The sequence below is a fragment of the Mustela putorius genome, unplaced genomic scaffold, assembly GCF_011764305.1.
Source record: "Mustela putorius furo isolate JIRA1106 unplaced genomic scaffold, ASM1176430v1.1 tig00537248_pilon_pilon_pilon, whole genome shotgun sequence".
NCBI lineage: Eukaryota > Metazoa > Chordata > Mammalia > Carnivora > Mustelidae > Mustela > Mustela putorius.
The window spans coordinates 4,832,557-4,853,291 of NW_025422387.1; the positions used below are offsets into that span (position 1 = coordinate 4,832,557).

The 20,735-nt window shown below is 55.1% G+C and overlaps 2 protein-coding genes across 11 annotated transcripts; both read right to left on the reverse strand.

The window, feature by feature from the left end:
- Positions 1–122: 122 nt before the first annotated feature.
- B3GNT4 (UDP-GlcNAc:betaGal beta-1,3-N-acetylglucosaminyltransferase 4) lies at positions 123–3,740 on the reverse strand. 9 transcript variants are annotated; one of them, XM_045073739.1, is made up of 3 exons: positions 2,391–3,607; positions 1,562–1,677; positions 123–1,346 (listed from the first exon to the last, which is right to left on the reverse strand). In XM_045073739.1, the coding sequence occupies exon 3, from the start codon at positions 1,336–1,338 to the stop codon at positions 265–267; it is 1,074 nt and encodes a 357-aa protein (XP_044929674.1). In that variant the 5' UTR covers positions 1,339–1,346; positions 1,562–1,677; positions 2,391–3,607; the 3' UTR covers positions 123–264. The 9 variants fall into 9 exon arrangements, with proteins under 9 accessions (XP_044929674.1, XP_044929670.1, XP_044929672.1 ...); XM_045073735.1 differs by having other exon boundaries at positions 1,531–1,677; XM_045073737.1 differs by having other exon boundaries at positions 1,996–3,607.
- A 158-nt stretch (positions 3,741–3,898) lies between these two features.
- LRRC43 (leucine rich repeat containing 43) lies at positions 3,899–18,540 on the reverse strand. 2 transcript variants are annotated; one of them, XM_013056402.2, is made up of 13 exons: positions 18,403–18,540; positions 16,741–17,001; positions 15,645–15,755; positions 13,989–14,128; positions 12,238–12,476; positions 11,425–11,612; positions 10,454–10,671; positions 8,633–8,774; positions 8,299–8,457; positions 8,004–8,189; positions 7,619–7,655; positions 7,454–7,498; positions 3,899–4,054 (listed from the first exon to the last, which is right to left on the reverse strand). In XM_013056402.2, the coding sequence occupies exons 1-13, from the start codon at positions 18,493–18,495 to the stop codon at positions 3,927–3,929; spliced, it is 1,947 nt and encodes a 648-aa protein (XP_012911856.2). In that variant the 5' UTR covers positions 18,496–18,540; the 3' UTR covers positions 3,899–3,926. The 2 variants fall into 2 exon arrangements, with proteins under 2 accessions (XP_012911856.2, XP_044929669.1); XM_045073734.1 differs by having other exon boundaries at positions 3,899–5,449.
- Positions 18,541–20,735: the final 2,195 nt, after the last annotated feature.

Genomic DNA, 20,735 nt, shown 5'->3' on the forward strand with positions numbered 1-20,735 from the left:
CTTCCTTCACTTCCAGACTGGCAGAGCCACACGGGGCTCCAGGAATCCCCCCACCCCGCCCCCAGCAGCCGGCACCCGAGGCCTGGCCGCATTCGCTGAGCCAAACTTGGTACAGGTGAAGCGAGGTTTCGGTGTTTTTAATCAGAGTTAGCAAGGTTGGGGGGGTACAAAAGCGGGGTTAGCATTTCCTATAGACTCTCAGGGTAAGGGGCACGGTTCTCAGTTTGTCGTCATGAGGGGAGAATCGGCGCGGGCTCTCCTCACTCAGCCCGCCCCCCGGAGCGGACGCAAGGGGGCCGCTGCACACCTGAGCCCCTCATCTGTCACCAGCGCCCACATGGTCCACATCTCCAGGGGGCTGAGGCGGTGCACCAGGAGGAGCCCTCGGTACAGGCAGGGGTCTAGGGGGTCCAGGGGCCGCCGTATTCCAAATGTCTTAAAGCCAGCGTGGTGCGTGGGGCTCACGCCCAGCTTCCTCAGGCACATACCCACGAACACGTCGTCGATGGGGAAGAGTTCGGCCTCTTCCACGGCCGCTTGGAGGCGCCGCACGGTGGCTCTAGACATGACATATCCCCCACCCCCGGCGTAGGGCGGGTAGTGGCGGGCCCGGTACATGGATGGGGGGATGAAGTACTTGACCTTGGTGTTCCTGTTGGGCAGGGCCTGGCGGATCACGTCTCCCACCAGGAGGTCCCGGGCTGGGTCCCAGCCATCCAGGAACTCCAGCACATTGGGGACATGGACGAAGACGTCGTCGTCTCCCTTTAGCATGAAGTGGGCGTGAGGACAGGCACCCGCCACCCAGCGCTGCAGGTGCAGCTCCTTGAGAGTCAGGTTGAAGAAGTCCTCCGCAAAGTCCCACTGCAGGATGTCGTCGAACTCCCGACTCTCGTAGGCCAGCAGCTGGGCAGGGGGCGCAGGGCCCGCCACCCCCAGGAGGAACACCAGCTTCAGCCGCTGGCCCCGAGCCCGGTCCCCCACGCGGCCCCACGTGCTGCGGATGGCCGCGCGCCGCTCCACGTGGCCAGGCTGCGACTTGATGGCCAGGAGCAGGAAGGTGTCCTCGGCACAGCGCGAAGGCTCCAGCAAGATGGAGAAGTTGCGGCAGTGACGATAGGTCAGGAAGAGGCGGTGACGGCTAGGCAAGGACAGGGAGACGTTAGCCACCGTGTGGTTGGGGGGACACTGGCTGCGGCGGGGCCCTGCGGGAGCCCAGAAGGGCTGGCGGGCCGCGGAGCCCCCCACCGGCTTGGCCTCCTTCTTCAGGAAGAGCAGGCAGCCGAGCAGCAGCGCCGCCAGGCAGTACAGGACAGGCCAGCCCAGCCGGCGGGACATGGCAGGGCCTGCGGGGAGAGAGCGCGTGAGCGGCCGCAGCCCCCGCCCGGCCTCTGCCTCCCCGGCCCGCCACCCAGCAGCCAAGTTCCTGCTGGCCGTCTTCGATTTCCTCTTCCCAGCGAGTCCTTTGGCTCTTTCCAGAGTCCCTCTCCCAGGGGACAGGCCAAGCACACCCGCTCCGCCAGCCCTTGCCTTCTGTGGGCATCGGGGGGCTCTCGCGCACCTTCTCCCCAGAGGACTTGCAGCTGCTTTGAAACCGAGGCACCCTGGGGCACCCGGTGGGTTCAGTCGGAAGAGCGCATAGGACTCGATCTTGGGGTGGTGAGTGCGGGCCCTACACTGGGTGTCAAGATCACTTATATTAACTTAAAAAAATAAAACACCAGAAACCTGAGGCACCATGAGCACTTTCCTCATTTCCCAGAAAACTCGAGTATCTTACAGTGAAAACGACACACAGCTAGTTCAGTTTCCAGTCAGATTCATTCTAAGCACAAAACCCGACATTCAGGGACTCTAAAACCATCGCCCTGCCCCAAAAGTGTGCGGTCTGATCCGTTGGTGGCAGGCCCTGCGCGGGGTCTCCCAGAGAGGACAGCCCCGGGCGTGGCCCTTACAGAGTTTGCTCCTCCAGGGAAAGGCAACCACAGGACAAACCCTTCACGTCCGCCTCAAGTTTCTTCCTGCAGCTTCTGGAAAGAAGTTTCTTCTTTCCCACCAGTTTCTTGGAGGAGTCACTTAAGAGGGGGTTTAAGAACAAACCCCTTGCACACAAGGGCATGAACGCAAGTAGGAAAGCCGGACGCCTGTGCGGGCTGCTCCCCTGTGGCCGGGCCCGAGTCACGCCTCTTGCAGCTCTGCTTCTCCCAGCAAGGACCCCGCAGTCCGGAGCGAAGGCCCAGAAGCGGAAGCTAGCGGGGGACACTGCCCAAGATCAAGGGCGGCAAAGCCAGGCCTCCAGCCCCTTCCCTTCACCTCCACCGCCACGTGGTCCTAGTCCAACAGGCCTCTGCTTCCACCCAGTCCACCCGCAGTCGCCCCATCCCGGTCACCCTGCTGCCACCGGGACAAAAGCATCTCTTCCAGCTGCCAGGGACGTGGAGGAGAGAAACCAAAACAAAACCAATCCGAACTTCAGACGGTGCAGAGACATGAAAGCCGCGCGAGGGCCTTCCGCGACGGGAGGATTCCAGCCCGTGGTGGGTCCGAAAGCTTTGAACGAAGCGACCCAACCGCAGAGACGCGGGGAAAGGGTGGCGGGCGGCGTTCAGCGAGGCTCCTGGAGGAGGGGGAGGGGAGCCGCCTCTGCGGGCAGGAGGCCGAAGCGCCGGGAGGGGAGGGACGGGGAGCACCGGCCTGGGAAGGCAGGCGTTCAAGGCCAGGGCGAGGGGCGCAGGGCAGCTCGGGTTTACTGTAACCCCAGCAGGGACCCGCTGGAGGATTTAGCACAGGCGGCGGCAGAAGTCACAGCGCTTGAAAGGTTCCTCCCGCTGCGGCTGAGATGAAGGATTACGGCCGGGAGAAGGCAGCGGAGACGGCGAGGAGACGCGCGCGGCCCCGGCCCCGGCCCCGGCCCCACGCCGCAGCTGGGACGCGCGCGGCGGCCGCGGAGCAGCGAGCGGGAGGACCTGCAGCTGTGGGCGGGGAGTCCCGGGCCCGCACCGCGGCGGAGGGGGGCGCAGGGCCGGCGGTTTGGCTCCGGAGCTCCCGCTGCGCGCCCCCGCGCCCCCCACCCCACGTGTGGCCCAGGGTCGTCCCCCCACCCCCGGCTCCCCGGCCCACACACTGCTGCGAGTCCCAGTTCGGTACCTGCCCAGCGCAGGTCCCCAGTACTGGGAGCCCCCAAGAGCCCGGTTCTTAACCTCGCCTGGGCTTCGGCGAGGGCACGACCCCCCTGCGAGAGCGGCGCCGAGTCCTGAGGGTCTGCTGGTGTCTCTGGGGCGACAGCCGTCTCGGCCATGGGAGCTCCAGGTCCCGACACGCTTCAATAAGGGGAAGTGCCAAGGGCTAGTTCACTCCTCCCGACGGCCTCTAGCCGGCTGCTGGGGGGCCGAAGGCCGGCGGGGTCGGCGGAGCACGGAGCGGGGCCCCCGCGGCGGACACAAGCCGAGGGGCAGCAGGAGGCCGCCGGGCCCCGACGGCCTCCCGCGGGGAGACGAGGAGACGACCCCCGCCCGCGCCGCCAGACCCAGCGTCCTCGCGGGTGCGCGGGCGGTGCGGAGGCACGGGCCCCTCCCGCACGGGGAGACACGCCTGCCCCCCGCAGCCGCGGCCCCAGGCGCCCCCGGGCCCGCTCAGCCCGCCCCCCGCGGACCTACCGGAGCCGGGACGCCGAGCCACGGACAGGCGAGAAGCTCGCGCCGCGGAGCCGGGACCCGAGCTCTAGCCTCGCCCGGCCCGCCCGGCTGGGGCGGGGCTCCGGGAGGGGCGGGGCTCCGGGGCGCCGCGGGACCCCTCCCCCACGCGGCTTCGCGCCCACGCGGCGCACCTGCGGGCGGAGAGGCCGCGGGGCGCCCCCAGCCGGTGCCCCGCTCCCGGGCACACGCACGCGGAGCCGCGGTCGCCAGAACAGCCTTTAATCCCGCGCGCTACAGGGACATCTCCCGGAGCGCCTCCTCGGCCGAGCGGTACTGGTTCAGCTGCACCTGCACCTCCACCGTCAGGGGCTGCGGCTGGTAGTCGCCGTCGTCCATGTGAACCGCAGACTTACTCTTCTCTGAGAAATAAAAACACGCGTGTGAGTCCCGAGAGACGTGCCGGCTGCCCCTCGGCCGCCCTGGACCGGCAGAGCCGTCCTCCACGCCCAGGGGCAGCGCGGTTTGCGAGTCTGAGATCCCAGCCCCTTCCCCGCAGGGAGGAGCCGTGGGGCCACCTGTCATCAGGCCGTCATCTGCCGGGCGCAGCTGTGCGCGCTGCAGGGCGAGCCGCTGCGCGGGCCTGGGAGCGCCGTCCTCACCTGGAAGAACCCTAACCGCGGTTGTTCCGACGTGACTATTTGGCAGCTATTTTCTAAACAGCGCATGAAGTCGGGCATTTCAGGGAAGACAACGGAACGCATTTTGATGAATTTATAACATTTGAGCTTTCCAGTAGAAATTAGAATTTTGAAATACTGTATCTACTACCATGAACGTTAACAGTTTCCCAGTCCTCAAAGACTCTTCTAATGATATAGGTGCGGAACATGATTTTTGGATGATGTATAATGAAATGTGTCAACAGTTGAAAGATCTGCATACTCAGTGAACAAATAACCAATGTCTGATGTTACAGATTGTGCATGAGTAAGACAGCCCTTCAAAATGCAATGGAAAAAAAAAAAAAAAGAGGCAATGCAGACCAATGAATGGATTGTAACATAACTGACTACCAAAAATGCATTCATATAGATTGTTTTCACTCTGCAACAGCCTTTAAAAAACTACTAGTTGTCAAATTTGACATACTATCAAAGAAAAATATCATTATTTGAAAGTCTATTAAAATATTCCCTTTTCCAATTACACATCCATGAGACTGGGTTTTCTCCATCGACTTCCAACACTGCAACACAAGAGATTAACAGCAGATGCAGCTATTTCAATGCAACTGTCAATTAAACCAGACAATAAAAGGATTTACAGAGGTGTAAAAAAAATTAAGACCATCTTAACCCGGTGGCTTGATCGTAAATCTGCGTGGGTCCTTCCTGAAGTCCATTGGTGTATGTTCTTTGTTCTTTTTCAAAGTTGTTTTGGCTATTCTAGGTCCTTTGAGTTTCCATATTCAGGGGAGAGGACACTTCACACAGAAATAGGAGCCTGATGGTGACACAGTGATGCACTGTCATCCCTTCCTTACTCCCACCCTTCGTCTCTCTGCTATCCTTACATTCTACTGGTGCTGTAGGCACTGCAGTGCATCTTTCCATGAAACAATGAACAATCATTTAAACATAGTTAAATAATAAGAAAGGAGTCTCTATATTTAACCACAGTTAGCATTTCCAGGGCTCTTGAATTCTTTGTGCAGATTCGGATCCATCTAGTATTTTCTTCCATTTACAGGACTTCTTTGAACATTTCTTGTAATGGAAGTATGCTGGTGATACTTTCTTTCAGCATTTGTAGGTCTAGAAAAGTGTTCGGTTCACATTTGTTTATGGAAGATATTTTTGTTGGGTAAAGAATTTTAAGTTGAGGGGTGCCTGAGTGGCTCAGTGGGTTAAGCCTCTGCCTTCAGCTCAGGTCATGCTCTCAGGGTCCTGGGATCGAGCCCCATGTCAGGCTCTCTACTCGGCAGAGAGTCTGCTTCCTCCTCTCTCTCTCTCTCTCTGCCTCTTTGCCTACTGTGACCTCTGTCAAATAAATAAATAAAATATTTTTTAAAAAAGAATTTTAAGTTGGCAGTTATTTTTCTTTGAGTGTTTAAGAATTCTTTCACTGTCAAAAAAAAAAAAAAAAGAATTCTTTCACTGTCTTCTGTTTGGCATTTTCCCGATGATAAGACTGCTGTTGTCTTTATCTTTGTTCCTCTGTATCAATGATTTTAAGTAGTTTTATTACTATGTAGTTTGGCTTAGTTTTCTTCATGCTTCTTGAGTTTTGAGTTCACTGAACTTTTTGGATTGGTGTATTTATAATTTCCATCTAACTTGGAAATAGTTTAGCAATTACTTCTTCAGATATGCTTTCTACCTATCCCTCTCTCCTTTAGGGACTCCAACTAGAAGGACATCAGTTCCTTTGAATTTGTCTCAAAACACGGATGCTCTGTTAATTTTTTTCCAGCCATTTTTATGAGTTTAATTGCGGGTCGTTTCTACTGCTTCCAGTTTACTTATCCTTTTTTCTGAATTATCTAATATGCCATTAATCCCAATGAATGTATTTCTGATGGGACATGGTTGTTTTCATCCCTAAAAGTTTAGTTTATAGTCCATATTGTTACATACCACCATCTTCCCTTTAGCTTTTTAGATATATGGAACATAATTATAATAACTGCTTCAATGTCCTTGTCTCCTAATTCTAACACATAAGTCATTTCTGAGTCAGTTACGGTTGATAAATTCCCCTTATATATTAAAAAATTTTTTTTGCAAGTGTGGTAGTTTTTTTGCTGGATGGTAGATGTGAATTTTACCTTGGGCACTTTTTTCTTTTTTAAGCTTTTACTTATTTTGGAAAGAGAGAGAGAGAGCATGTGAGTTGGGGGAGGGGCAGAGGGAAAGGGAGAAAGAGAATCTTAAGCAGACTTCACGCTGAGCACAGAGCACAGAGTGGGGCTCTATCTCATAGCCCTGAGGACCATGACCTGAGCTGAAATCAAGAGTCTGATGCCTAACAGACTGAGCTACCCAGGCGCCCCAACTTGGGGGGTAGTTTTGCATTCCTTTCAGTATCTTTGAGTTTTGTTTTAGGACATGGTTAAATGTGATCCTTCCAGGTCTTGTCCCCTCCTGCTCAAATTTTGTAGTGGTCCCCCGGGGGGCTGGGCTCAATCCTTTCCTCTTCTCTGTCAACGTAAGTACACATATTTTCATGGTTTTAAATACCACCTATGAGCTGATTCATTGAGTCAACCCATGTTGATAGCCTACTATGCTGGGGACTAGGGGTTCTAGGACTTTAAAGAATGCAAAGACGGCCAATGTCCTGAAACAGGCCCCAGACTGCCAAGCCCGAAGGACCCCGGGGCCAGGCCCAACCCAGCCCCCTCCCACCTCGCCTGCCTCCTACCCCAGGTCCCTCTCTGGCCCCGATCCACAGCTGGCTGCTTCTGTCTCAGGGACATAGGAAAGATGGAGGGTTAGGTCCTTAGGGTGGGTCGGGCCCTCCTGCTGCCCAGGAGATATGATTCTCGGTCCTTCCATTTCTTTGGCCCCAAATCAGGCTGCTCCTTCCCCAGGTCCTGCTATGGTCTGAATGTTTGTGTCTCTGCAAAATTTACATGTTGAAATCCTGACCCCCAGAAGCGACGGTCTTAGGGGAGCCCTGGGAGATGACAAGGTCATGAGGGTAGAGCCTCGAGAATGGGATCAGGATCCTTACAGAAGGAGCTCCAGCGAGTCCCCGAACCCCTCCCACCATGTGAGGACGCATCGAGAAGGGGCTGCCACGAAGTGGGCCCTTACCTAGCGACGCTGGCACCTTGGTCTTGGACTTCCTTGGCTCCGGAGCTGCCAGAAATAAATGTCTGTTGTTTACAAGCCCCCCGGGCTGTGGCCTGTGATCACAGGGGACAGACTAAGGTCCTCAGGAAACATTCCCCGCTCTCCGCGGCCATCATTAGCTCTTACCTTTTTTAGCTTTCTTGTTCTTGTTCTTCTTTGCATCCTGAGAGAAAGAACGGGAGAGGCTTATTGGAGTTGGGGGATGCTGGGGAGGGGGGGCTGCAGATTCCCCCCCCCAGGCCCAGGAAGGAGGGGACCTGACCTGCCCGCTGGCGGGGCTCCTCACACCTAAGAGGGCTGCTTGCAGCGAGCTGGGAGCTGGGCACAGCTGCAGGCCGGGGTGGAGCCCCCCCCCCTCCTCCTCCCCTTCCTCCTCTCGCCCCCTCCCCCCGTGCCTCCCCGGGGCCTGCCCACACGGGGCCTTCCAGAGGAGGCTCAGAGGCCTGCATAGCCCTTCCGGGCCCAGCACTGTTTCGGTGGGGAGGGGTGTGGCAGGGCCCCCCCCCCCTACCCTGAGGGCGATCAGGTTGTCCGTTTCCAAGGTGCGGATCACCCCGAAGTTGCACACTTCGGACACCAGTGGCTCCCCCACCAGCAGGGGCTCCAAGGCCACCAAGCCGCTGCCCAGCACCCGCAGGATGGGCGGGTCCTGCCGGAGCTCCTTAGGAAGCTCCTTCTTCTTGGACGCCTTCTGCTCCTGGGGGCAGAGGCGGGGAGAGTGAATGGGGCCTGGCAGGGACCGGGCCCAGAGCGCCCCCGGCCACCGCAACGGCCCCGGCCCCGGGCACCGGGCAGCCCGGCCGCACCTTCGGCACCGGCTCTTTCTCTGCTTTCCCAGCCTGGTCCTTCCGGTCCTTTGCCTTCTTGTCTTTGTCCTGCTGCCCCTTCTTGTCCTTCTCCCCTTTTCCGCTCTTGGAAGACAACACAGCGTCGACAGCTGGAGGCACTGCAGGCCAGGCGAGAATCTAGGGGACAGCGAGGTGGCCACGAGTGAAGGAGGCCGGCGCAGGGCTGGCCGGGATCTTGCCGGAAAGGCACGGAGACCTCGCCTACAAGGCAGCAGGAGCCCGGGACGCCCTGACAGATCGGAAGACGGGACAAGGGGACCGACGCACGGAGCGTGGGAACCCCGTCACCCACCTTCTCCTCCACGATGGTCACGGTGGTCCCTGCCAGCAGGAAGGCCTTGAGGGGCACCAAGTCCCGGAGCGTGTGATGCATCTCATAGTGGCAGGGGATGACGTCAGTCCAGGGCTCGCGGCCGGTGCTGAAGAGAACAGTCCTGGGGACGGGGCGGAGGAAGACGGGGCGCCGTCACCGGGAGGCCAGGAACACGGCATTACTGCCCGAGGCCATGTATAGGAAGGTCTAAGAGAGGCACACGAGTTAGTGGTGTTTGTTGAGTTGACAGTGACCCTTGGAAGAAGGGAAGGGCATAAGGAACCTTCGGAGGTTCTGGTCTGTTGTTTCTTATCAAGGGCAGTGGTTCCCTGAGCCTCATCACTTGGCCGCAAGGTGGCTTCTTCTGTATATGTGGGTTACATTTGAATCATTTGTTGTTGTTTTTTAAATAACAGGTCTGTGTGTCCACAGCCACATGCGAAATAAGCACATTTCAAACTGAGACAGAATATGAGTACATTTTTTGAGAAAAAAAATTATAGGTGTATATAGGTTCATATATATGAGTGTGTAAGAAAAAAACAAGGAACTCTACGCACAAAACCATTCAGAGTAATTCCCTCTGGGGCGCCCGGCTGGCTCAGTCGGGAGAGAATGGGGGCTCTCGATCTTGGGGGTCCTAAGCTCAAGCCCCACCTGGGATGTAGAGCCTCCTTAATAAATAAATAAATAAATAAGAGCAATTCATTCTATGGCATGAGTTCAATGGATACAGGAGAAGAAACCTTTATTTTCTAACTGACTTTTTTTTTTTTTTTAAGCAGAATCATTTGTGGTTCTTACTTTTTTGTTGCTATTTCCCAAAATTCAACCACCACCACCACCACAAGGCTGTCAACTGGGGTTTACTGGGGAGCCTGGCTAGGGGCTGGCTGGGGGCTCCCCCTCTTCTGACAGCTCGGGGAGCCGCCTCCGTCACTGTCACCCACAGGAACTCAGCCCCACAGCCCAAGGCAGCTCCCCCATACTCTCCATAAGCCTGTATCATGTACCTTCAGTGGAGGTTTTAAGTCATTAAAAAAATTAAAAAACTCTTTTAGCTTCAAGAGAAACTAACTAAGTTTCCAAACTAAGGCATGGGCTGCAAAATCTGTGGGGGCGAAGGCTCGGTTCATTAGAACTCAGCCACAGATTCTGTTTTCTGAGTTCTGGTCCTCAGAAGAAACAGATAGCAACCCAGCTGATAGCAGGAAGTTTGTTAAAAACGAAAACAAAAGCCCCAAACCAGGCTCGTGTTTTGCAATGACTTAAAACTCGGTTTAATGGAGCTTCCAGACTAAATGAGAAGTGATTTCAAGTTCTTGTGAAATTCTCCATCCCCCAAAAAAGATTCTTTATCAAGTAAGACAAAACATGTGATACGCAACAAACAAACAAAAAGCACCCCCCAAAACACGTGATAGGCACGACGCCCACGTGGTGGGCTTTGGGGGTGGGTGCGTGGGAAAGAACCCGCGACTCAGATCCACACCACGGGTCAGAGGCCGGAGTAAATCCCGGATGAATGGAAAAGCCGGACTGGGAAGGTCTTCAACTCGGAGGGCGGGGGACGGGCTGCCCCTCTCTGACCTGCGCGCGGACCGCAGCCAGCCCCGCATTCCGAGCACCTGGCGGTTGGGGGAAAGAAGGTGCAGCTGCGTCCGGGGAGCAGGAGGGCTCCCGGGGCCTGGAACACTGAACCCCGCCGCACCTGCTGTCCGGCCGGGAGGGGGTGCGGACCGAGCTCGAGGGACCCCCGCCCCCCCCCGCCCCCCGCTCCAGCTTGGCCTCCGTCCTTACCCCGGGGAGGGGCAGAGCCGGGGATCTATTCGCGGCCGCAGCTTGGCCAGCTCCTCCGCGGAGTCGGTCACCCTGGGCAGGTGCCCCGAGCCCTCCGATTCCTCCAGCTCTCCCGACTGGCTGGACAGCCCGGACTCCGGGGAGTCTTCGGCCTCCCGGAAGAGCTCTTCAGGGATGTCCTCATCCAGCTGTTCGGTGCTGGGCGAGGGCTTGACGATCTGCGGGAGAGACCCAGACCCCGGGGGACAATGTGCGAGGGCTTCTCGTCGCGCCTGTGCGGGAGCAGGTGTCTACGCCGCGGTGAACTTGAAGCCGTAACAAACGCGCGGGCTCGGGCAGGAAGTTTTTAAAAATGCCCATCTTGGGGGTGCCTGGGTGGCTCAGTGGGTTAAAGCTTCTGCTTTCAGCTCGGGTCCTGATCCTAGGGTCCTGGGATTGAGCCCCACATCGGACTCTCTGCTCAGCAGGGAGCCTGCTTCTCTGTCTCTCTCTGCCTGCCTCTCTGCCTACCTGTGATCTGTCAAATAAATAAATAAAATATATATTTTTTTAAATGCCCGTCTTGCCACTTCTGAGAGGTCTGTGTTGGGAGTAGGAGCAGTAAAATTTCTGCAGGAATTCGGGTGTGCCCCGCCTCTCCTGGTTGGAGGATACCCATGGGTCTGCTTTGGCGAGAAGGTGACTAGGGAGAGGCACGGGGTGGGGGACAGCCAGGCTGGTTGTAAATGTTGCTCCTTGAGAGGCCCTCTGCATGTATTTCCAGGGCAAAGGAAGGAGGTGAGCACAGGTAACTCGAGCTGCACGAAAGGGGCTGAATAGAGCCGCTTCCCTTCCGAGTAGAGTGTGAACCGGAAAGCTCGGAGTAAAGGGGTTTTCTGGGCCCCAAGAAGCGGTTCTGCCTCACAGGAGACCCCGTGAAGGCAAGGGCAGCGCGTGTCCCCTGTTCCCCGGGGCAGCCCGCGGGCACACACCTCAGCCAGCACGCCACCATGCGTGCTTCTTTCTCCTTCTTCATCTTCCACAAAGTCGTAGGTCACGTAATAGCTGTAGGAGATAAAAGGGCCTTGAGGCCCCGGTTCTGGGTCCAGGATAGAGGTGTCCAGAACGCCCTTGACATTTCCAATAGTCACCACAAGCTGGGCCTCACGGGCCAAGAGGTCTGCGAGGGGAAGGGGCAGAGGTGAGCGGGACGGCAGGGGAGGCCATGCCCAGCCAGGTCCCTGCATTCTCCCCTCCTCCCGCGTTGAGCCTCATGGTTTGCAGAGTTGGGTTCAAATCCCAGTTCTGCCGAATTCAAACAGGGACTTGAAGATACCCCTCTTGAGCCTTGTTTTCCGGATTCGTATAACGGGAATGATAGTAGCTGCTTTACAGGATGCTTACAGATAAAGACTCGATGTTACCTTAGCACAGCCTGGCACACAAGACCGGAAGCTATGATTGCCAAACTCCATTGCCCTGACCTCGAGAAGGCCCTGATGCAGCTTGTGGTGTGGGCCACAAGGGGGTGATCTCAAGCCGCCACAAAAGTACAGAAATGGATTGACAGAATGCTTCCTGTTGGCCTAGGATGGTTTCAGCCTCCTTCCCACTTGTCTCCAGATCCCAGTGACAGGCACCGAAAATCTGGGAGAGAACTCTGATCAGGAAGGTGAGCTAGCCCTGACTAACTGGGGAGCTGCGGGGACAGGCCACCCAGTCCGATGGTTGACCAGCGAGCAGAGGCTTGTGGGGGGGGAGGGTCCATGCCAGCCCCTCCCCAGTCTGCCCATCGGCCGCCTCACCCCCACTCCGGCTGAGCCCCCGGAACTGATACTTCTCACTGGGAGACACGGTGATGTCGTCCAGCACGCAGAGCTGGGGCAGGCTGTCGATGGTGAGGCCTCGGTAGTAGGGCACCAGGGCCAGCGGGTTCCCCTGGAGCACGAGCACCCGCAGGTGCGGGAGGGTGCGGAGGCTGGCAATCAGGCCCTGCAGGTCCGTCAGGTCGTTGAAGCTCAGGTCCAGGGAGACGAGGTTCGGCCTAGAAGGGGAGCGGGACCCTCCGGGAGTCCTGAGGCCGGGTGGGTGCAGGGATGGGCACAGGCAGCTGTGGTCCCGTGCCGGGCCTCCCCTGCTTAACAGGCCCCAGCACCTCGTGTCCAGAACAGACCACAGGCCCACGCTGAGGGCAGGAGGGGAGCCTCGGAGGGCGGGAGAAGAACCTCTTGGTTCTACTGCCCCTCCCCCACCCCTCTCAGTGACCCTGCCATCCTCACTGTGACAGAGATGGCCCTGGTCACATCCTGCTTGCCATCACTTCCATTTACAGAGATCTCTTTTTCTCAGTGGCACTCTTGGTACCACCCATAGATCTTGATGCAACACCATGCATCCAGAATGTTCTCAACAAAGACTGACACTGGCAAGGAAGACAGAAGGAAGCCACGTGGGGAGAAGCCATGGGCAGAGGTAAGAGAGGCCAGTAAATATGGGGACCTGGGAAGAGGGTGCGTGAAACTCGACGGGTCCAGATGCAGGAGGATACCTTCCAAAGCCCGACTGACTCATCGAGGGGAAACCTTGTGATTCAGGACTTGGGGGCACGTGAGAGAAGAATGCCAATGAGGACAAAGAAGGCGCCCTCCACCCCAGTCTGGCAGAAAGGGCCAGGAAGGGGGGCACGGGTGCTCTTCCCACACACAAACGAGAAAGCAAACAGGTGCCAGGTCTGAGAACAGCAGTAAGAAGGCAGGACATTTCAGCAGCACATCACAGCCTCTGGTCTCCAGCAGACTGAACTCGGGCCCCTCCCGTAGCCTTCCGCCCTGCTTTCCTGGCCTGGACAGCCCAGCGATGCAAGGCTGGGTGGTCAGTCAACAGGAAATACCCAAGAAGAACATCTCTTAGGGGCCAGCACATGAACCTTACCCGATGTCAGCCTTCAAGAAGACAGGGAAGACATCAGCAAAACAGATCCATGAACAGGGTACCCTCCTTTGAATCTCAAGGCAGTGAAAGACAGAGGTTTCACTTCCGTGTTTTTACGAAATTCACACTTGGTATGAAGCAGGAGGTATGTTTTCCAAATAAAAAAATCCGAACACAGGGTACTCTGGCCATGGTGTGAGTCTACAGACTTTGGGTAGTTACAGCTGGTGTGGGGGAGGTCCTGGCCTCTAGTGGGTGGAGGTCAGGGGTGCCACTCAACTTCCTACAGCGTACAGACAGCCCCACAACCGACCGTTGACCACTCCGACATCAGCAGTGCCCGAGCTGAGCAGCCCTGCCCTAAAGGCATCAAAACGAAAGGTCTGACCCACTCCCGCCACCCGTTGCTCCCCTTCCCTGGGCTTCGGTGGGAATTTTTGCTTATTCAGTCAGAGACACGAATCCTAGGTCTGGGGCTGGTGGCCAACCAGCAGTTATAGAAAAGAATAAGGCAAAAAGGGAAAAAAGAAAGAAAAAAAAGAGCAAAGCTAAGTTCTCCAAGACGAGACCCAAACCTAAGGCTTAAACCCCTTCTCTCTCTCTCTGTCCGGGGCTCTGGAGTTACCAGTAGTCTGCGGTGACATAGAGACTTTCCAAGGGGCCCAGAAGCTTGTTCTGACCCAACCCCAAGTGCTGGAGGTGTGGGGGCGGGCGAGTGCACAGACACTCCACGCTGCTGATCTTGTTGCCGTAGAGCTCCAGCACCTGGGGGGAGCAGAAGAGACAGTGCCCGTGACCTCCAGTCTGTCCTTCTCCAGCCTTCCTCCCTCCCTCTCCGAGAAACAGCGGGGTGGGACCAGGAAGTACTCAGACCCTGCCGCCCTGTGCCCGCCTAGGCTCCCTTTAAAATATGGGGGGAAAAATAAATAAAATAAAATAAAATATGGGGGGAAAAATGGGTGACTGGGTGGCTCAGCCGGTTAAGTGTCTGCCTTCAGCCCAGGTCGTGATCCCAGGGTCCCAGGATCGAGCCCCCATGGGGCTCCCTGCTCGGCGGGAAGCCTGCTTCTCCCTCTTCCTCTTCCCTCTCATTCTCTCTTGCTCACTTGGGGAACAAGTATTTCTGCAATGAGTTTTGGAAAGTTTCTTTTCCTTTTGCGAAGGAAATGTTAAAATTTGGCATGGGAGGTGATGGTGGAGTGGATGGGGACAGGCGCAGCATTTTGGCAAGTGCTCATCCCACGGCAGCCTGTATCTGGGAGAGCCAGAGGGTCCCGGGCTGGAGTAAGGACTCAGGTGGAGGATGACAGCACATTCTTGGATTTCTGCTCCGAAGCCTCATCTGGTTTCTCCCTAAGCCTGGCACTGAGCCACATTTCTGAGTTCCTTCTGCCACAAAATCTACAAAGTTCCATATTTAATTTAAAATTGAGACCACAGGGGCTCCTGGTGGCTCAGTGGGTTAAGCCTCTGCCTTCGGCTCAGGTCATGATCTCAGGGTCCTGGGATTGAGCCCCTCATCAGGCTGTTTCCCCCTCTTTCTCTGCCTGCTGCTCTGCCTACTTGTGATCTCTCTGTGTCAAATGAATAAATAAAAATCTTTAAAAAATGATTTTTTTTATTGTGGCAACATACATACAATTTGCCATGTTCCCTATTTCGGTGGTGCTAAGCGGCACCACTTGTGCAGCCATCACCGCTCCTAGTTCTCACCACCCCAGATGGCTCTGTCTCCATCACAGTGGGTCCCCCGTCCTATACCACAATGACTCCCCATCACTCTCACCCCTGCCCTAGTAACCTCTGCTCTACTTTCGGTGCCTGTGGATTTGCCTCTTTTAGGTATTTCATGCAAGTGGAACCCCCTAATATGTGACCTTCGGGGTCTGGTCTCCTTCATTCGGCATAATGTTTTCAAGTTTCCCCCGTGCTGTGGCATGCATCATTCCTTTTTATGACTGAGCAACACCCCATGGTCTGGAGAGACCACATTTCGTTTAGCCACTCATCTGTGGATGGATGTTTGGGTTGGCCCTGCTTTTGGCTGCAAGAATCCCAGTCCCTGCCTTCAATTCTGTGGGGCATATGCCTAGAGATGGCATTGTTGGGTCACATAGAAATTCTACTTTTTTGAGGAATCTGGCTTCCCTCTCCAAAGCCTGGGGCTGGCCCTTGGCATACAGCCACACTGGCTGAAACTTCAGGCGGCAGAACAAGGCAGGGGCAGGGTCTCTGGGCTGAGCCGGCACAAAGACGCCACAGGGAGTCTGGGCTCCTTTACCCTGAGTGTTGGGGGCAGGTTGATGGCGTCTATCTCCTTGATCTGATTGGCACTCAGTACCAACTCTTCAAGATTCAGAAATTTCAGGAGACCTTTATCCACCAGGCTCACCTGGAAGGGAAGATCAGGAAGCTGAGAGCTCTCCTGGGTGAGGCAGTTGCGGAGCAGAAATAGGGTCCATGGGGGACAGCAACAGGTGGCCACTTCCCCTCCTGAGTCACCTCACGCCTGCCCTAACCGACCTCCCTAGCGGCTCTCCGGCACATCCCACCAGGATCCCTGTGCCTCAACCCCAGCCCACCCTGCCCCCTAGGGGTGTTGTCCAACTGTCAGCTCAGTGTCCTGTTAGACTCTGAGCTCCCAAGGGCCGGGATGCCATGTTCTTTGCTGTCTCCTGCTGGGCGGCAGTGAACCCTGAGGCCGTAAGAAACCGCTAGCTGATGCGCAGCAGAGTCAGACCGGAAGTTCAGAGCTCCATCTGTGAATCTTCAGTTGTCTGTGGCCTCAAAGACATTAGGGTCCTTCCTGATGACCATGCCAGTTTGCCCAGGATTGAGGGGTTCCCAGGACACAAAACTTTCAGAGCTGACACCCGCAAGGTCCCGGGCAAATTGGTAGGAGCGGCTCCCACTCCCCATGCCCAGTCCTGTGTAAATTCACAGTTTCTCTTGGGGAGGAGCAGTTTGCAGTTTTGGGGCCTGTTATTTGCTAGAAGCGAAGAAAGCTTTTTCGTAACAGAAAGTAACATACAGTACTATGCCCACCCTCCCTAACCCCGAGCCCCCAAAGTTTAAGTAAGACCAATACAGATACTTTAAAGGTCTGTCCTAGGACCCAGGGGGCCTACCGCAGGGTGCAGCAGAAGTCAGCTATGCAAGACACACCTGGACGACCCCCCCCCCCCGGGGACAGGGAACGAGGAAAGACACACAACAAATGAGCCGCTGGGTCTCCCTGCTGCAGGGGCTGGTGAAATTAACTTGGGGGGCACGACGACCTTCCCACCCTGCCTCCCACTGAACACTGGGGTCCCACCCTAAGGACTCTGCAGTTCTGTAGGGGGATGGCCTCCCCACCAGCAGCTCCCAGCTCTTACCTGCTTGTCCACCACCCGAAGGGACCTGAAGTAGGAGTAGAAGAAGGTGTCTTTGAGCACCAGGGGATTCTGGATGGCCAGTTCCTTCAGAAAATGGTCCTCTGCGCTGGAGCCCTCCGGCAGAGCCCAGGGTGAGTTGGGGCTTCGGACCAGGCCCAGGAGCGCCTCCACCGTCTCCTCCCCAGGGTTCCCGGCCTCCTCCTCTCTGGGGACCAGCTCCTTCCATGCTCGCCACGTTCGAGGAAGAAAGCGTGACTTATTCTACAGTGGTGCAGGTGGAGAATTTCGCTGCTCAGTAACTCAGCCCTCTCCAGGACTCGAGACGCCCCAAATAGAGCAGATTGTAACATTCAGGACAATCAGGGACAAAGAGCTTAGACATTTAGACAGTGAGTACTCAATAGTTTTGACTGATTATTAGCCCCAGATAGAACTATAGACCGAGAACTACATTCCTGCCTTTAGGAGTTTACTCAAGCTGGGAACCTTGAAGAAACAGGGGAAAGCACCCAAACATTTCAGAAAGATTTATGTACTAGAAGCTACAAGGTGCAAAAGGTCATCTGGGGGATGTATTAACCAAGGAAAGGTTTGTGAGGAAGAAGTGGCAAGGCTGGAAAGGTGAATTCTGTATTTACATATCACAGTGGCCCAGAGTTGACTGTCTCCCAGCCCTTCCTCCGGGAGACCCTTGAGAGACATCAGTGAAACCCAAAAGCACCTCAAGGACGCCAGGCACACACAGTAGGTGTGCAACAAAGTTTGTTGATGAAACAAACAAGTGAATTAGTTCCTTGATTAGTGTCTCCGTTTTCTCCTCTATGAGAAGAGGAACACTGACCTCCCCTTAGTGCTTTACCAATGTGGGGGGTGCCAGCTTTCCAGCAAGTGTGAGGGGAACGTTCCAGACTCTCAGGATATTCCTGTGCACCTCTGAGGGGCGGTGGGCTGTCCCTGTCATGCCCCCCAGCCCCAGCAAGAGCACGGAGCTTATTGGGGGGGGGGGCAGCGTGGGCAGACACACCTGCTCTAGTTCTCCTGAGCCAGACTTGTTCCCCAGGGAGAAGCCTCAGAAGGGAAGTGTTTCTGGCCTTAGAGACAAGGGACAGGAAAGGAGGGAGGAAGCTGCTTCTTCCAGACCCACCAGCCTCTGCAGGCCTCAGGACAGAGCCGGCTCAGAAACCACCATCCCCTCCACAAGCCCCCACCCCCACGCCGCCCATGCCCCTGCCCCTGCCCCGCACTCCGCGGTGTGGGGCCTCTCCCTAGGTGTTCCGGAGCACTTGAAGGTTGAGCAGCTCTTTCCCCGGGGAAAAGCTTTTCACCCCAAAAGGAGCCTGGTGTCTCTAACAGGTTGAGAAACCCTACCCCAGGTCAGCCTGATGTGCTCAGGAGAGAGGGTCCTGCCCTCCTCTCTGGTCAGGCGGGGTGGGGGGCGCTCTGGGGGAGCCATCCCGTCTGCCGCGGCAGTGGCCCAGCTCCCACCCCAGGTCACGCCGCTCCCTAAATGCCCAGATCCAAACCTCCTCCTCAGGCCTCTCCAGATCAGCCGTATCCTGCAGCTGGCGGCCCCTAGGGCCCACCCTCCCGCCCCTGGTCCGTCCTGTCCGTCCCCCAGACCCCGCAAGTCCCTCGTCCGGCCGCCCCCGCCGGCGCCCGCACCCAGCTGCCAGTGCCGCACGGGAACTCGCGCAGACACAAGCGCCTCAGGTGCTCCTGGACCGCCGCGCTCAGGGTCCCGCCGGGCTTCTGCATCGCCGCGCGGCGCCCCCGCCAGCCGGTTGCTGAGCAACCGCCGGGACACAAACGCGCGCGGGCGCGCCCCACTCGGGCGCGTGCTCGTCCCAACGGGGCCGCGCGGCCCGCAGACGCTCCTGAAACCCACGACTGGCGACTGGTGGGTGTCTGCGGGCTTTTCCGAGACCCTGACTCAGGCGGGGACGACCTGGGTTCTCTCTTCTGACCCGTCCGCAGCATTGTACAGCTCGCAGCTGTACAATGGGAAAACAGTCCACTTCCCACCGCAACCAGGGGACTGTAACCTGTAAGGGCTGTAGCTCCTAGCAGGTGCCGAGCGCTTCCCCTATGAAAAAAGTGCTGTCGTCCTCATCTGACAGATCTAGAAAAGAGAAATGAGCCGAAGGTCAAACAATCTCAAGATTCTAACCAGTGGATTGCAATGTGGATCCCTTTAAGCCCCGAGTCACAGGTTTTAATCACTGCCTGCATATATAATCATTCTAGTACCAAGATCCCCTTCTAGACTGAGGAGTCTCATTCATCTCTCCATTTTCAGAGCATCTACCATCTAGCCTTCTGCTGGCCACACAGTAAGGGCTCCTGGGCACAGCTTTGACAAATAAATGGGATAAGATTATTATGGTTCCTATAATTTGGAAATGCAGTATCTTTATTGAGATACAATTTATGAACCCCCAAACTTACCCGTTTAAAATGGGCAATTTTGTGATTTTTAGTATATTCACAATGCAACTATATTCATAGTGCAACTAGCACCGTTATCTGATTTTCAACTTTTTCCTCACCCCAAAGGAAACGCCATTCGCACTAGTGTTTCATATTAAATGGAATCATACAATAGTTGTCCTTTTGCGTCTGGCATCACGTTTTCAACCATGTTATACCGTGTATCAGTACTTCATTCCTCCTTTGGCCGAGACCATAGTATAGTACAGTATGGGCAGACCACGTGTTATCCATTCACCTGCTGGCTGAAGGACATTGGGTCTGTTTTTACTTCTTGGCTCTTATGAATAATGCTGCATTCAAACTTCCTGTATATATCATTATGTCAACAGATGTTTTCATTCCTCTTTAACAGATACCTAGGAATTATATTGCTGGGTCACGTGGTCACTCTATATTTAACACTTTGAGGAACTCCCAAACCCTTTGACACAGAAGCTGCACCATCTTGCATTCCCATCAGTTCTATATGAAGATTCCAACTTTTTATATCTTCACCGACACCTATTATTTTACTGTTCATTTTTTAAGTGATAGCCATCTTACTTGGTGTGATGTATCTTATTGTGGTTTCTATTTGCTTTTCCCTAATGCCTGACTCGTAATAATATGGAGCATCTCTTCATGTACTTTTTGGCCATTTGTATATCTTTGGAGAAATGTCTATTCAAATCTTTTGGTCATATAAACATTTTTTTTGTCTTTTAATTGTTGAGTTGTATATATATATATATATATCCTGGATATTAGTTCCCGCTTTTACATATAATTTCCAAATATTTTCTTCTGTTCTGTGGTTGCCTTTTCAATTTCTTTTTTTTTTTAAGATTTTATTTATTTATTCAACAGACAGAGATTACAAGTAGGCAGAGAGGCAGGCAGAGAGAGAGAGGGGGGAAGCAGGCTCTCTGCTGGGCAGAAAGCCCGATGTGGGGCTCGATCCCAAGGCCCTGAGATCATGACCTGAGCTGAAGACAGAGGCTTAACCCGCTGAGCCATTCAGGTGCCCTGTCTGTTCAATTTCTTGATAGTGTCCTTTTACTCACAAAAGTTTTTAATTTCAATGAAGTGTAATCTATTTTTTCTTATATTGCTTGTGCTTTTGGTGTCATTTTAAAGAAACAATTGCCTAATTCTAATAAAACTAAGCTTGAGCAGTCTTTCTATATTTCATCATATTTGTGATTTGCAAATCTATTTCTCCCAGCCTACGTTTGTCTTTTCATCCTCTAAACAGTCCTTTAGAAGACCAAACATTTTTAACTTTGAGGAAGTCCAATTTATTGATGTGATCCTTCTGAAAACACCCACTATGGTGGACATCTATCATCCTTTTTGACTGCCTTCTGTCAGAACACCTTTATTATTTTTTTTTAAAGATTTTATTTATTTATTTGACAGAGAGAGATCACAAGTAGGTAGAGAGGCAGGCAGAGAGAGAGAGGAGGAGGAAACAGGCTCCCTGCCGAGCAGAGAGCCCGATGCGGGACTCGATCCCAGGACCCTGA

What these genes read in the sequence shown, in the direction of transcription:
- LRRC43 (XM_013056402.2), bottom strand. Translation starts at nt 18,495, where the DNA reads ATGCAGAAGCCCGGCGGGACCCTGAGCGCGGCGGTCCAGGAGCACCTG. An exon ending in TTCGGGTGGTGGACAAGCAG is followed by an intron (nt 15,756 to 16,740) that starts GTAAGAGCTGGG and finishes CTTCCCTTCCAG; the next exon opens with GTGAGCCTGGTGGATAAAGG. An exon ending in CAAGGTGCCAGCGTCGCTAG is followed by an intron (nt 4,055 to 7,453) that starts GTAAGGGCCCAC and finishes TTTATTTCTCAG; the next exon opens with AGAAGAGTAAGTCTGCGGTT.